General features: G+C 41.1%; 2 protein-coding genes across 14 annotated transcripts; both read left to right on the top strand.

Annotated features, from left to right (window-relative positions):
• Window positions 1-1,605: 1,605 nt before the first annotated feature.
• On the top strand, window positions 1,606-4,145 carry LOC104414416. 12 transcript variants are annotated; one of them, XM_018861834.2, is made up of 8 exons: window positions 1,607-2,249; window positions 2,695-2,736; window positions 2,887-2,928; window positions 3,051-3,092; window positions 3,215-3,256; window positions 3,406-3,447; window positions 3,570-3,611; window positions 3,777-4,145. In XM_018861834.2, the coding sequence occupies exons 1-8, from the start codon at window positions 1,674-1,676 to the stop codon at window positions 3,876-3,878; spliced, it is 930 nt and encodes a 309-aa protein (XP_018717379.2). In that variant the 5' UTR covers window positions 1,607-1,673; the 3' UTR covers window positions 3,879-4,145. The 12 variants fall into 12 exon arrangements, with proteins under 12 accessions (XP_018717383.2, XP_010023822.2, XP_039172276.1 ...); XM_018861838.2 differs by lacking the exon at window positions 2,887-2,928 and having other exon boundaries at window positions 1,606-2,249; XM_010025519.3 differs by lacking the exon at window positions 3,215-3,256.
• A 3,864-nt stretch (window positions 4,146-8,009) lies between these two features.
• On the top strand, window positions 8,010-12,366 carry LOC104414414 (serine/arginine-rich splicing factor RSZ22). 2 transcript variants are annotated; one of them, XR_720097.3, is made up of 7 exons: window positions 8,010-8,155; window positions 8,406-8,517; window positions 8,708-8,796; window positions 9,571-9,802; window positions 10,788-10,937; window positions 11,212-11,442; window positions 11,560-12,366. XR_720097.3 is itself a non-coding variant. In XM_039317215.1 (6 exons), exons 2-6 carry the CDS (start codon window positions 8,429-8,431, stop codon window positions 11,216-11,218), a joined length of 567 nt encoding a protein of 188 aa, XP_039173149.1. In that variant the 5' UTR covers window positions 8,010-8,155; window positions 8,406-8,428; the 3' UTR covers window positions 11,219-11,636. The 2 variants fall into 2 exon arrangements, 1 of the variants encoding a protein (XP_039173149.1); XM_039317215.1 differs by having other exon boundaries at window positions 11,212-11,636.
• The last annotated feature ends 2,947 nt before the right edge of the window (window positions 12,367-15,313 follow it).

Here is a 15,313-nt window from a genome sequence, read left to right as displayed (position 1 = left end):
TCCATACAGTCTTTTTTCCCAAACATTTGCACGCTACCTACAAATAGCATGTGTTGATGTCCCTTCAATGTAGTCTCTAACAAACCTGTCACACAACCTAACTTCTTGATTATTGGTCTCATCTGGATTCTACTATTGGATGATTCCAAAGCCTCAACAGCTAATTTGCTAATCCAACAAACGTCATTAAATGTACGAGGTTACCATAGCACCAAAGACTTGATATTTACAACTTCGACATAGACATTTGTTTATCTTCAAGTCCACTTATACTATTTACGGAAATATTGTATCGGGACTTATGACATACTTCCTTCCATTGGATTACACCATGGATATTATGCAATCTTTTGGTATGAACATCTGCACATTTCACAGTAAATATTATATTGATAATAGTTTGGACATTATCAAAATCACTTGAAGATATTTTTCCAACACAGGTGGGTTGATTTCCAACCAGTTGCGGCTCTATTGTCGAATTTACTCGAGAACTGGTTCATTTTTATTTTGTGCAGAAATATAATTTATATGATATGATATAAAAGTTGAATAATTTTGCTATAAAATATATGTCAGTCAAGTGATTATTTTGTTGTTTGTTCATGTTGAAGAGAATGGTTCGGTTTTATGGGTGCAAAAATATTTATTCTTTTAAAGATGCTGCAAAACCGATTTAATTAGGAACAGGTTTAAAGGCACGTCAGTGCTGTCTTGTCTTGAATTTTAATGATTTCAATAGGCATAGACCTCAATTATTGGAATTGCAAAGATTTTATGACGCGTGTAATTGTCCGCATTGGTGGCCCCGTCAAGAAGCCAACGCTGTCCTACGGGCCTTTGTTGATTTCGCCTCGAACAATTTGCCCCTCAATTTTTCAAGTTGGTATTGGGAACCAAACCAATTTTCCTTAGCACTGATCTTAAACTAATAGGTCCAAGCAAGGATTCTCGAGTTGAATCAACCTGATGCACATTCCCCTACACTATCTTAGTTTTCTCAAGGTTTTGAATTAGTACTCTTCACTTACATACCGTTATGGACATTGCTCAGAGAACAAAATAGTTAGGAAAAAAGAATTCTTGGTCATAACGTAAGGAGATTTTCAGCTTAAAAATTAGAAATCACTAGTTCGAATATCACTAATTGAATTTTAACTATTCTTAGTCATAATCATCCGTAAATGCCAAAAGCTTGGATTTAATCAATTGACGTGACTCATGAGATGTCCAACAAATCACTAGATGGGGGCAATAAAAATATTAGAAAGTTTCAATCAGATAGAAATCGGTGGGATCCATGCATTGGACTATAAGTTTTTTTTTTTTTAAATATCCAATGAAAAAATTAACTCTTTCACATAATAAAAATGTTTTAATAAGATTTGCTCGCCCATGTAAGATTGCTCTTAGCAAATGTAGGGACTTGTACGTCCAAATTGAAGTCCACGAATTTTTTTGCTTCCTCTCTGTGTGCTTCACATGCATTCACATTGATCGTACACACATTAAAAATCTAATAATCATTCACATATTTTTCTTTCTTTCTTTTGTGCGTGTAACTCATGGAACGCTCGACTGTAATTTTCTATAAATACTTCAATAACCTCCACAGAAACAGCACTTGCACACATCCTCAAAGAGAAAGGCAAAGGAGAGAGAGGGGGAGAGGGATGGCCGAGTCCTTGGAGGAGGCGAAAATATTCAGTGGAGATAGAGAGGAGAGAGAGGAGGAGGACGTGGAGGCCTTGCCGACCGAGCAGACCGAGCTAAGTAAGCCCGTCTCGGCAGACATAGATACAGCAAAGGAGGAGGAGGAGGAGGAGGAGGAGAAAATATTCAGTGGAGATGGAGAGGAGAGAGAGAAGGAGGACCTGGAGGCCGAGCCGACCGAGCCGACCGAGCTAAGTAAGCCCGTCTTGGCAGACATAGATATAGCAGAGCTTCGCGAGGCTGCATCTGCTCATTACGATGGCTTGACGGATGACCAGAAGGAGGAGGCGACGAGACTCTTCAACAACATGGACAAGAACGAGGACGGCGACATAAGTATCGACGAGTTCAAGACCTTCCTGAGCGTTGCCGGGCTCCAAGCTTTCAACCCTGATAATCTCTTCGCAAAGCTGGACAAGGACGGCAGCAAAAGTCTCAGTTTTGAGGAACTAAAAACCTTCTCCTACGTCCTCAGCCACGACGAGTATAAACACCTATTGATAGACAAACCTAGTACTGATGTACGCGGTCAAGAGGTAAAGATTGTAGTTTAAATTAATCTAAATAGACGTTCGATCTTGATTCTTCATAAGGATATATGATGCAGAAAATTCAACACTCTACTAAAATTTACATTTTCAAAAAAATTACCTCCAACGAGGAATGTCCACCTTACTTTTATCGAGTTGGAACTAATGACAAGATCAAAAGCACTATCTTCTCCTTCAAAAAGATTTGCACCCCGACTACATAGACAACATGTATAGGCATGATTCGCGTAAGTTGGTCCGGAAGATAATTGTATGGTTTGTAAAGCGATTTTCGAAAGCTGAATGAGTTTTACAAAACCCAGACATGATATTCGCATCTGCCATACCCCAAAAAAAGAAAAGAAAAGAAAACCTAATTCTTTATTAGCAGGAAAAAAGGTAATCGCTCAAGTTCAAGTATATATTTACCTATGAACACTATGTCATGCAGGCGAGTATTGCTCCTGGGACAGTGCGAGGAGCTAATGACAAAGTAAGATCCCTCTCTCTCACAACCGCACGAAATCACCACCTCAAGTAGACAGAATCACCATGACATATTCCGATGGACAGAATCACCGTGACATAATCCGATTCAATTGTCTTTAAGTATGTATTTACCTATGAACACTATGTCATGCAGGCGAGAATCGCCCCTGGGACGGCACGAAGAGCTAATGACAAAGTAAGATCCCTCTCTCTCACAACCGCACGAAATCACCACCTCAAGTGGACAGAATCACCGTGACATAATCCAATTCAATTGTCTTTAAGTATGTATTTACCTATGAACACTATGTCATGCAGGTGAGTATTGCCCCTGGGACAGTGCGAGGAGCTAATGACAAAGTAAGATCCCTCTCTCTCACAACCCCACGAAATCACCACCTCAAGTGGACAGAATCACCATGACATAATCCGATTCAATTGTCTTTAAGTATGTATTTACCTATGAACACTATGTCATGCAGGTGAGTATTGCCCCTGGGACAGTGCGAGGAGCTAATGACAAAGTAAGATCCCTCTCTCTCACAACCCCACGAAATCACCACCTCAAGTGGACAGAACACCATGACATAATCCGATGGACAGAATCACCGTGACATAATCCGATTCAATTCTCTTTAAGTATGTATTTACCTATGAACACTATGTCATGCAGGCAAGGACCGCCCCTCGGACGGCGCAAGGAGCTAATGACAAAGTAAGATCCCTCTCTCTCACAACCCCACAAAATCACCACCTCAAGTGGACAGAATCACCGTGAAATAATCCGATTCAATTGTCTTTAAGTATGTATTTACCTATGAACACTATGTCATGCAGGCAAGGACCGCCCCTGGGATGGCGCAAGGAGCTAATGACAAAGTAAGAACCCTCTTTCTCACAACCGCACGAAATCACCACCTCAAGTGGACAGAATCACTGTGACATAATCCGATTCAATTGTCTTTAATTCGTCTCATCCTTATTCCTTCCTACATAATCTCACTTCCATGACGGCATGAGAGAATACATGTATCGATTTTGCAGGGGCATAAATGGACCAAATTCTTGCCACGGCTGTACGACAAGTTTAAGGGCACGTACAAGCTTGATGAGTTGGGGAGCGAGAACTCATGCACCATCCTTTAGGGGAGCTACGAGCACTGTCGCCCCGTTGAGGACATGGAGTGCCACTTCCTTTCGAGGAAAAGAAGAAAGTTCCTGTGTTGTGTCATCAGTGTACTGTGTGCTGTGTGCTGTGTGCTGTGTGCTATGTGTTGGAAATAAAGAAGCATGGCGAGTTCTTGTTTTCTTGTTCTTTGTTGAATTCCCATCCATGGTTCATCTCATAATGTAAATCCATGAGTTCATGTTGAGAAATTTGAATAATGACAAAAAAGGATTAACAAATCGAAACTCCGTCGCTGTTAAACATGTGCATATCCATTTACAGGCCTAATTTCCTGAAAAAAGAGATCAACTTTAAGTTCAATTTCAATTTTGCTCCGCATCTAAAAAAGGCAGTTAAGTTCTTCAAAATTATCAATATCAGAAGGTCGTTGTTCCTAATGAGAGTAAAAGTATTGGTGAAGATGTAGGTTCAAATAATGAACCTCTAAATGATCATTATAATGATAATTTTGAAAAAATCGATAGCGATATCTAGATGTGACTATGGATCTGAGATAGTGATAATTTCCATTCGTACCCCCCTCTCCCCACTAGACAAAGGCAGCGTCTTTCACCTGGTGGATACCCATCCCTGTCCGCCATTTATAAGGCCCCGAAACCCGCCAACCTTAATGGACCACTCGGGCTCCACTCTCCCTCACACACGGGCTCCACTCGCGGCAACGTGATTCTCGAGCCGGGGGAGAAGAAAGACGACGTGTGCGATGTGCAGGCGATGGACAAATCGACCGCTGGATTGGATGGATCAACGCATGGAGAGAGGGAGGAAGAGGGGGAAGAGGATCGGACGTTTGGAGGGCGAGGGGAGAGAGAGAGAGAGAGAGAGGATCGATCTGTCGGCTTTTGCAGAAGGGGGAGATGAAGGAGTGACGTCAGAACTATTAATACTGAGATTTTTTTTTTTTTGACAAGCACTGGCTCGGATATTACCAATCATGTGCAAATTATTCTTTTATTATTGATAAGATTAATACTGAGATTGAGCGAGAGAGATGAAAGGCCCCAAATACGTATTCAGACCAAAGCAGGCCCGGTGAGCCGAAATCTCTGGAGGACTCATTGAGCTTGAAAATTTTTCACTGAGGTAAGCACTGGCTCGGATATTACCAATCATGTGCAAATTATTCTTTTATTATTGATAAGATAATCAATAACTTCACTTTAAAAGGAATTGAATGTACACAAACTATATCGACAAAACTTGAGAATGTAGCCACTATGAATAGAACTAAATGTATACAAATTATGTTGGAATTAATTGATGACAAAGTTTGAGAACATGAAGAGGCAACGCTAGAATTTAAGTGATGACGGAAATCTGAAACCTATAGCTAAAAAACACACTAGAATTTAATCTATGACACGAGTTTGGAAATTAAAACTACGATGCATCAATTGAAGAGTAATTGCAAGATAACATTTTTTTCTTTTGTGCGCTTGCAAGTTCTACAGTAGATTAATGATGGTATATATAGTGTTCATGCCATAACCATGTAAGAGCAATTCCTGTAGTCGTAGCCATGTCTCCATGTCTCTACATCTTCGAGAATTTTGTGCCCATACTCTAACAATACCATGATCTTGTTCAAGTGATTGCTCCTTTAAAGTTGTGTTTTGATTATTTATGTCCTTATCCATTCTTGCTCCATGATTTATTGGTCTTTGTAGCCCCACTCATTAGTGATTTCAAATTTGAAATTTTATATCTACATCCCGATACCCTCTAAGTATCCAATCTTTTTGCGGCCTTTTGATTGGTAATTCATTTTTGACTCATTTAATCAATATCCTTATCGACAATCATCAATCATATAATCTATTTAGCGTGAACCACTATTGACAGCATTTCTTATAGCCATTGACAATGACTTATAGCTTACTCTAGTCATGTGCCTATTCATTGACTTCGTTGTGAGTCCCAGCTCAGGATCTCCAAGGAAGGAGCACCCAAGAAAATCCAACACAACCTGAAGAGCAAAACCCTAGCTAGCCAGCCGACCCTCCTAACGAAGGATTCACACGTCACCCACGTGACGTCAGCATGAGACGACTTGAAAATTATGGACAAAAGTAGATACACGTGGCGAGACTTATGTGGCATCGACAAGGCGGAGAAAATTGTGCACAAAAGCACTTTTGTAATCAGTAAATTTTGCCATGGCGAGTTTTTCGTGCGCGGAGGCAGAGGAAACTGTGCACAAAAGCACGTTTATAAACAGTAAATTTTGTTCTAGAGATTTTTTCACGTGAAGAGACAGAGAAAATTGTGCACAAAAGCACTTTTATAAACACCACATTTTGTCGTGGAGATTTTTTCATGTGCGGAGGACCCCAACGCTCAGGGCAGCATCAAATGCTTCTTGCACACAATCGAGAAAAAGACAAAGCGATTTAACCAAAATGCCCTCGGCGATTTATCATTGCCCCATTTTACGTTTGGGGTTGATTCCGATAAACGGGATAGTTTAAGGACTTGTCCATGTCCAATAAATACTACATTATGTCGCGGAGATTTTTTCATGTGCGGAGGACCCCAATGCTAAGGGCAGCATCAGTTGCTTCCTGCACACAATCGAGAAAAAGACAAAGCGATTTGTACCGTTCACTTTGATAGTTTTGGCCTCTTGCAATCATGTCATCTGCTCGACGACTTGCGCATTGACGAATTTAAAAACGACCAAGACCGAGGGCGATGAAAAGATCTTCATAGATTGCTCCTGAGTCCTCGTGAGGTCTTTAACCATGTCTATCTTCCTTTCCTTTGCCTTCATTTTGTTATGATTCGGCCGCTCAAGAAGAAATAAAGAACAAAAACGAGTTAAGAAAAAATTGAGACACCAAAATTTTTTATCCTAATTCCATCATAATTAACACATTGTATTATATATTATAACCCTTAACTATTAAAAAAAGAGATTATTCATATAATCGATAGTTATTCATGAGCACAAATCTAATAATAATAAAATATGCACCTCAAATTATAAATGTCCTATGGCATCACGAAGGCACTTCTCCTACAACCCTGTCGGACTAACCTTAGACCGCGACGTTCATCGAGGAATTGGACCCCATGCCTTCTTGTATGAACCATACCTCAATACTTTCACTTACAAATAATAATGGATATCGAAATTTTCTCTATTTAATTAATTTCATGATCATAAATCAATCGCTTTGTCCACATATACCGAGTACCACCCCATGCATAGGGTGGCAAGCATCGTGCCAAGTCATGCTAAGTAGGACATGTAGTGACTTGAACCCCAAATATGCAACATCCAAAATCAAGCGATCAAAGCATTGAAAACCATAATGTGGAGGTGTCTATGTTTTACTCATTTATTGCTAGCGTTCAATACGTAAGATTCTAATATCATGGAAAAACTTTCATACTTTCTTTGGAGATTTGATCACGTAAGACTTTATAGGTGAATTAATAAGGGGTAAGTGGTTCCAATATTTAGATTAATGGTTACAACCGTATCTCCATAATATCAGACTCCATGATCACACTCTATGATTTCACGTCTGACTTTGTTTACAAGTGGATACAAACTCTTCAGTTGCCACTGCTTAGCTACATCTCCACAATTTTAGGCTCCACGATCACTCTCCATGATTGCACATTGGCATTATCTACAAGCAATTATGACTTCTTGATCATAACTAGATTTAACCATTAATCGACATCTTCACCTCTTCAGTTTCTTCATTCAACACTTATCTAAATTTATCTGAATGTCAATTGTTGACCAATTGTCATAGTACATCGGTGACCGTACTGTGGACATCGATAAGCATCCTTGCTGTCGGTGATCTGGCAATTGCATAACCACTTAACATCGATTTCTACACTGGCGTCACGTCGATTCAAAAAGCTTGGTCATTCGAGCCCTATTCAATAAAAAGCCATATGCACTGCTCGGACAGAGATCTTTATTTCATATCTCTTCTCTTGAGTCCTCGAGATACATACCTATACATATTGCCATAATATGAAGCCCTTGAAACAAAAACAGGCCCGGTGCGTCGAGCCCTCCAAGGGCCCATATCCACATTCAAACCGAGGCAGGCCCAGAGCGTGACGAGGCCCAACGTCTTCGTCTCGAGCCGACATCTCCAGAGGAGACTCGCCGAGCTTCGTCAATTCTTCACCGAGGTCGCGACATCGAAGAAGCGCTCAAACTTGCAGTCGATCCCCCTTCGAAATCGTCGAGAGAATCTCTGAAGAGGTAAGCCTCGATTCGCGCGGTCCGTTTCATTTCGGAATCCTAGGTACGGTCGTTGGTCTCGAACTCAAAGCGAAATGTCCGGTCGTGTCTCGTGCTTGAGCTGCTGCTTTGTCTTCGTTCCGACCCTTGAATCTGTTTGGTGTTTGCTTTTCTTGTCGTTTCCTTCTTTGGGTGCTTGCTTCGGGAGGTGGTTTGCCGTGGTTTTGGGATCTTGTTTTTGGTGATCTTGTTCGCTTTTTTGGCTGTGGAGGTTTGAAGCTGGTGGCTGCTGCAATGTCCCGAGTGTACGTCGGGAATTTGGACCCGCGGGTGTCGGAGAGGGATCTTGAGGACGAATTCCGTACTTTCGGTGTTCTTAGAAGGTGATTCTGACCTAAAGGATGGATTTTTCTGCTTGGGTTTCCTCCTTTTTCGTTGCTGACTATTTCTGTTTGTCTCGTTATCGGTTAGGGTTTTGTGGGTATTGCGCAAAACCCTTCATTTTTGTCTACTGTTTAGTGTTGCTGATTGATGCAGTGCTAGATTTTGATTTCTTGGGTGGTATGAATGCAGTGTCTGGGTTGCTCGGAGGCCGCCGGGTTATGCATTTATCGAGTTTGATGATCGAAGAGATGCTCTAGATGCTATTCGTTCATTGGATGGTCGGTAAAAATATCCTTTTCTTTTCCCCTCTTTGTATGACGTCTTCTTTGACCTGCCCTCGTCTCTGGCTCAGATCTCTCAAATTTTCTTCCATTGTATGCACTCACAAGTTGTTAATTTCATATGGCAATTGTTTTCTGTGATCTTTACTGGGATAGTTTGTACAGGTGACTGGTATAGACTTTTTCATTTGGGGAGTAGCTGTATTTTCCGGCGAATTAAACAAGCTGCAGCTGAAGTGTCTGTTTAGAGAACTGTGGTTGAAATGCTACTACCACCATGCTTAAAAAATAAAACCTTTTTGACAAGAAAATCTGAGCATGTATAAATGATCTATGAATGAAAGCTTGGTTACAGACATTAGTCTAGTTACGATGGCTCAGACATTGTTTATTTAGTTGACTGCTGTTTTAGAAATGTTATTTGCATACTCGAATCTTATACTGGGAGAGCCTTTTCAATAAACCATCTCTGTCTTCATCATGCATTGATCTGTGATTTATTGTTCTTCACTTCTTCATATAGTCAAGGAGCTGGTAATTTTTGGGCATTTTAAATATTAGAGTGTGTCATTGGACTCGGTTTGAAACAGACTAAGGAGGAATTGATAAATTCAGCAATGCATATTTAATTAATTTACTAAGGAAAAGTGAAGTTGAGCATGATGGACATCCTTTGGTGATTCTACAGTTTAATCTTACTTACATTATTATCCCACTTATGACGTGCTTGTGTCTTTTGAGAATCTCCATGTATTAATGCTGTATATACAGGAAAGAATGGTTGGCGTGTGGAAGTCTCTCACAACAAGGGTGGTGGAGGCCGTGGCGGTGGGCGTGGTGGACGTGGCTTTGGCGGAGGTGAGGACTCCAAGTGTTATGAGTGTGGGGAGCCAGGTCATTTTGCCAGAGAGTGTCGCTCGCGCATTGGTTCAAGAGGCTTGGGAAGTGGACGGCATAGGAGCCCCAGTCCTAGGCGGCGTAGGAGCCCCAGTTATGGGAGAAGGTCTGTTGAATTATTTATTTTTTGTGATTGGCTTAATTTTCTGATTATGCTGCAATGTGTTTTAGTTTCATTCCTTAATGTCAACGCTCTATTTTTCACTCTAACAGGATTGTCTCTGCTGACAATCATTTGATGATGTTTTAGCTTTTTGTAGAATGGGCTTGATGGGGTCCCAGTGTCTTGTGTTCAGATGATATTTGCTGGCAATACTTAAATTGAAATGTCCATTCTAGTTCTCATTTGGGAAAAAGCTCAACTATGGTAATGGGAAACAAAGCTAGACTGAAATAACTCTTTGAGAGAAAAACAAAACTTTCAATCTGATTGATTCGCTCTTATGGCAGTGGTTGTACCATGATAATCAAAAGGGGGATGGAAATCGACTAATGAAAAATAGAAATAAAGATTGAGGAATGAAATAATGCTTCTAGATGACCCACTGAAATGCTGAGAGAGGAAGAATTAGCAGATTTTGGACGGGGAAAGGATATGCAGAGTTAGCATGGATCTTGGCCTTTTTGTATTCAACTGTAAAAAATGAAATTTGATTGATGCATCTGTCTAATGCAGCTAGCTTAGTGATTGAGATGTCCAACCCCATGGCTTTGACCCCTGAAGTGCAAAGTGTGGTGGTTGATATTTGGTAAAATCGCCATTGCTGGCCACATGTTTTAAGAACAGTCATCTAGGTTTTTAATACTGCTTCTAGTTCATTTTGTGCTCTGTTATGATCTATGTTATGATCTACTCTTTCCATGCTTTACAGTATATAAAAGCTGTTTGTGTTTTATGGTAAAAGTCTCCAATTGAACAAGATTAGGAGAATAAGATCACAATGGTGATTATTCTTTTTGATAGAACATAGTGTGTGTCATACTTTGATTTTTCCTATAGAACTTTCTGTTCTACATGTTTTGTTTGCTGTCCGTACATTTGGCCTTTTCTTTTATGTGAGTATATTCATCCAACCTGCATAAAATTGCAGGAGCTACAGCCCCCGGGATAGATCTCTGCGCCGCCGCAGCATCACGCCTCCTCGACGTGACCGCAGCATCACACCTCCTCGACGTGACCGCAGCTATAGCCGTTCCCCTCCGCAGCGCCGTGCTTCTCGTGATTCCCCTTATGCCAATGGGTAGGCCTTAAGTTCACCAGTAGACACTTTTACTTTGTGACAGTCCCGTGGTAATAGAACCACTAGCTGTTAGAGAACTATCTAGGAACGTTACTTGGGGAACATGACTTGGGTTGTCAGTCTTTGTCAGGTTCTACTTTTTTTCTTTTTTTTCTTGTGCATTCCAATAAATGATACCCCTTAATAGTAGGCTTAGAGCATTGGGTTTCTCCAGTATGTCAAGGTTTAGATTCCATGCCTTTCAAGGAGTATAATATTTATTTCATTTCTGCAGGGATTAAGGCTGCATCTTGGTAGAAGCGCATGGCTTATATTAAATGGAGTTGCTAATTGCTGAACCTTCGGCTATGTAGCCTGGTTTGAGGATTGAGTTACGTATGTTGGTGTCCTGACAGTGAAGTAGTTAGGAACTTGGATTGGCATGGCTTCTACAAGTATTTTAGCAATGGGTGCATAGATGCCACATGTAATTGGCTCGGTCTCTTCAGCTACAGAAACTTTGAAGGTGTTTTCCATACTTTGTTTGCCATGTTCTGATGCTTTTATGCTTATGTTGCTTTAGCAGTCGTATTGTTACTTTGTTTGAAGTATTCTAAGACTTTTTACATGTTTGTCTTTTGAGGTTTTCGATTATCGGCTCAAACGGCACGATTTCGCTACTCATTTCGTCACTGCTCATGGTTTTTCCCCATCTGGTTATCTGCTCGTCTACATCTGCTCCTCTTCGCTTCTGCTGTTATTGAGCTCAAAACATTTTGTATCTGCAAAGTGAGGAATCTTCACAGCCAATGACTTTTGCGCTCACTCCGGCAAAACAAAGCTTGTGATCTAGTTTATGCGCACACGTGTCGGCTTAGCTCATTTGAGAGGATGAAGCTGGTCTTTGGCTTCCTCTGTCTTTGCTTCTAATCACAGCACACGCATCTTCTTGTTGTTTGTGCACCTTGGCTTGAGAACTTGGTGTGAAATTGGATTTGAAAGCTCTCCTCAGTTACTGGAGCTGTTAATCTCATTATCAATAGCTCGGATGGTGCCAAGTGCAATATGCACACGAGGTCAGTCCTGATGCCATGACTTATATGAAAACCTGCTGAGATTTCCAATCCATGAGTCATCTCTTTGTTAATCGTCTCAAGAGTTAGAATTGTCTGGATTACACTGGGTCTGGTACTTGGTGAGAGCTTCTTCATTGCAGAGAAATAGGTTGGTTCCTTAACAGGGGTTGCCTTCCATTAAAGGTGCTCAGCACTATATTTTGGCTGGGAAGAAGCATATCAATGATCACAGATCTGCTGTACTTGTAAGGTTAGAGACCGACATGTCCTACATGGATGCACCGGTTGTTGAAGATGTTCATGTTGTTAAGGATTATTCTGTGTAGCAGAACCTTTAAAATGCCAATCTTGATCCATAAGGATGTGTTGCTCCATATGGTCTGGTTCACCTTGTCTGAAGCCCCCCAGGGCGCGAGAAAACTTTCCTTCCCATGTGTAGCCGCTGAAAAGGTCACAACTTTGGTTGATGCCTGTTCGGGTCCCTTCAGCAAGCAAATTTCCACTTGAGTATTGATCCTGCCAGGGAACCATTGGCGCATCGCTGTCTAAGCTTATTGGCAGTCCATCAAACCGGTCTGCAGCCGAAAGCAGCATATGGTCATGGTAAAGCACCTAAAAATAAGTGTTATCTAGATCAAAAGCGTGTGATTGTCTTTCAAAAATCGACAGTGGGCCATCGGAGCTGCAGACATATTACTTATGGCACGAAAACACGAAACAAGTGCCCGACATGAAAAAGAAGTTGCTGAAAAGATGTAATGTGGATATAATTGATAAGTGAAAACGATATCAAACGAGTCGAGACTTGTGCGCCATGGATCACGCCAAGGAATAGGAATACAGCACATAAAACTAATAGTGAACATAAAACTGTTGCTGAATCAAGCATCAATCATGAAGAACAAGAGTGGCGAGTAATTAGCCGGTGGGCATTTTGGCTGCCTTGATATTGGAATATAAACATCTGATTGATCAAGTCCCGACACTCCAGATTCCGACTCGAACTCTGTAAACTAGCGAACTCACTGCTAAGACCATACGTGCAAAATGGACCACTTGATTGAGGACGAAAGCTCAACACGGTAATGTCTAAAATCTACTCCACGAAGCCACTGAAACATCTCATCACTTGGCCTTTGAACCGGTTTCCTTCTTCCAAAGTTAATGAGGTACGATGGCCTTTTGGGCTGGCCGAGAGTTTCGTCCCCTTCTATGGGGCTTTACAGCACAGTTGAATTCCCCAGGCCGTCCCTCCATCGAGCAAGGCATGAAACGGGTCGCGCCCCGCTTGATAGATCATCACTATCCTAGTCAAAACAGTGTCATTAACCTGCATTTGGTCATCTGAATTTCTAAACGGACTAGATAAGATAGGATAAGAAATCCATGAATTTCTTCATATCCTATCAATTGTTTGGTGAACTACGGATTTAAAGTCGGATATTCTCAACACAAACACTAACAGAACAGCAAATGCGCTACAAATTAACCTCAAAACAATAGATGCAAAGCACGAGAGTGTTCGCCCACTCACGTAACAATCCAATCCCTCACGTCCCTCACGGACCTACGTGCAAAGTTATCTTGCTTACGCCGTAATGCTCCAATCGATGAACACTACGGACCCGTACTAAAAGTTTCTTTACTAAGCTCGCTGATTAATATCACCGCATCACCTCCACGCAGCCTGCAACACCATTACATAACAATCGAACTCAACACGTAAAAAAAAAGAAAAAGGAAAAACAAGGCACAAGGACGGTGATGCCAACCCCACGTTCCGATTTCCACGGCTAAATTCTTCCTCCACTCAATTAACCCCAATCTCCTAGCCAAACCACCAACTCCCTCTTCCCCGCCAGTCAAAACCTCCGGTAGAAATCACCGCGCTCGCGAACGCCGCCCTAATAAAAGCGGAAACTGCAACGATCCAAACCGCTGGACCCAGCCAAAATCATCCTCTGGAGCTCAAACGAAAACTGAAAAGCTTCAATTTTCTCAAGCAATTAGCCACATTTGCCTCAATCAATCCCACCCACCATAACAGCAAGCAGACAAAAAACAAAAAAAAAAAAAAAAGGGACACCACACTCCTAACCCACGAAAAAAAGTCAAAAACACAACAAAAGGATTCACGTACTTTCCCTGCATCCCCACTGTGCCGAAACGGGCCACGACCGCTCGGACCCGGGGCAACAGGGACGATCGGGGCGCCGGTGGCCTCGGCGGCTGGGGTGCAATCGAAGCGGGGAAAACATTGTGGTGGGGGAATTGATTGGGAGGGGTGGAGGGCGACCGGCGGGTCTTGTTGCGGAGGAAGAAGGGGTTTTATTTCTATGAGAATCGGGAGCTATTGAAGAAGGCTTTCAATCTTTAAAAATAGAGAGTCGTGGGTGAACGAGAAACAAAAAAAAAGCTTAGTTTTATGTTTTGGATAAAATAAATCCTATCCGACCTTATCTCATTCCCTCAAATTTTTTTATGCGGTTTATATCCCGTATATATCCGACTTTACCTATCCTAGACAACCACCAAACGCGAGATAGGATAAAATATATCTTATCTTGATTTTTATCCGTTGACCAAACACAACTTAAGGAACCACCCAATACACCCATCCAAAGATGAATGTAAACTTTTACCGGTACGAAGTTGACCATGCCTTGTTTTTCTTTTCTTCGATTGGTTACGGCAACCATGTCGGTAACAGACACGAGCATTTAAATCGGTGGAGAGTTGCAAGCCATGTGACGTTTTATATAGAACAGATATAGGAAGATTAATGCTTGCATGTGAAGTCATGCCTATAATTGCAAGTCGTCAATTTTTATCGAGAAAACAGTCTCTTTTGTTTTTAGGGATATTTCCAAAGTTTTAGCATTAAAGGATGAGTTGCGTAGATCTTGTTTGTCGATATTGTTTTTCTTTTTTAGGAGAACAAAAAATTAGCAAATTTTATAATTCGTTCTTAAGCAAATCATATTATCACTTGTTATCAAGTCGCTGAGTTAAATGAATGCGATAATTGGTGTTTATACCAATTTGAGGTTTTATCCTCCGATGTCACATGCGTACTAATTTTGCGATTTTTCGTGATATCAATTCAATTTAATGAAAATTAACTTGGGATAAATTAGTTATAAATGTATAATCTTGAGATTTTTTATGGTTAAAAAATTAGTTTTAAGTAAATTTATTACACGTGTACTAATTTAGAGCTTTTTTGGATATTAATCCTCTTCTCCGGATATAGTACACCAATATATGTTGCTGCAACCAAGATGACTTGAGCGAAGACAGCCAGAGTTTCTAATCTAAAAG

Source organism: Eucalyptus grandis, chromosome 7 (genome assembly GCF_016545825.1).
Source record: "Eucalyptus grandis isolate ANBG69807.140 chromosome 7, ASM1654582v1, whole genome shotgun sequence".
NCBI lineage: Eukaryota > Viridiplantae > Streptophyta > Magnoliopsida > Myrtales > Myrtaceae > Eucalyptus > Eucalyptus grandis.
The sequence above is the reverse complement of the archived record's forward strand: the minus strand, read 5'-3'. Positions and strand labels throughout refer to the sequence as shown.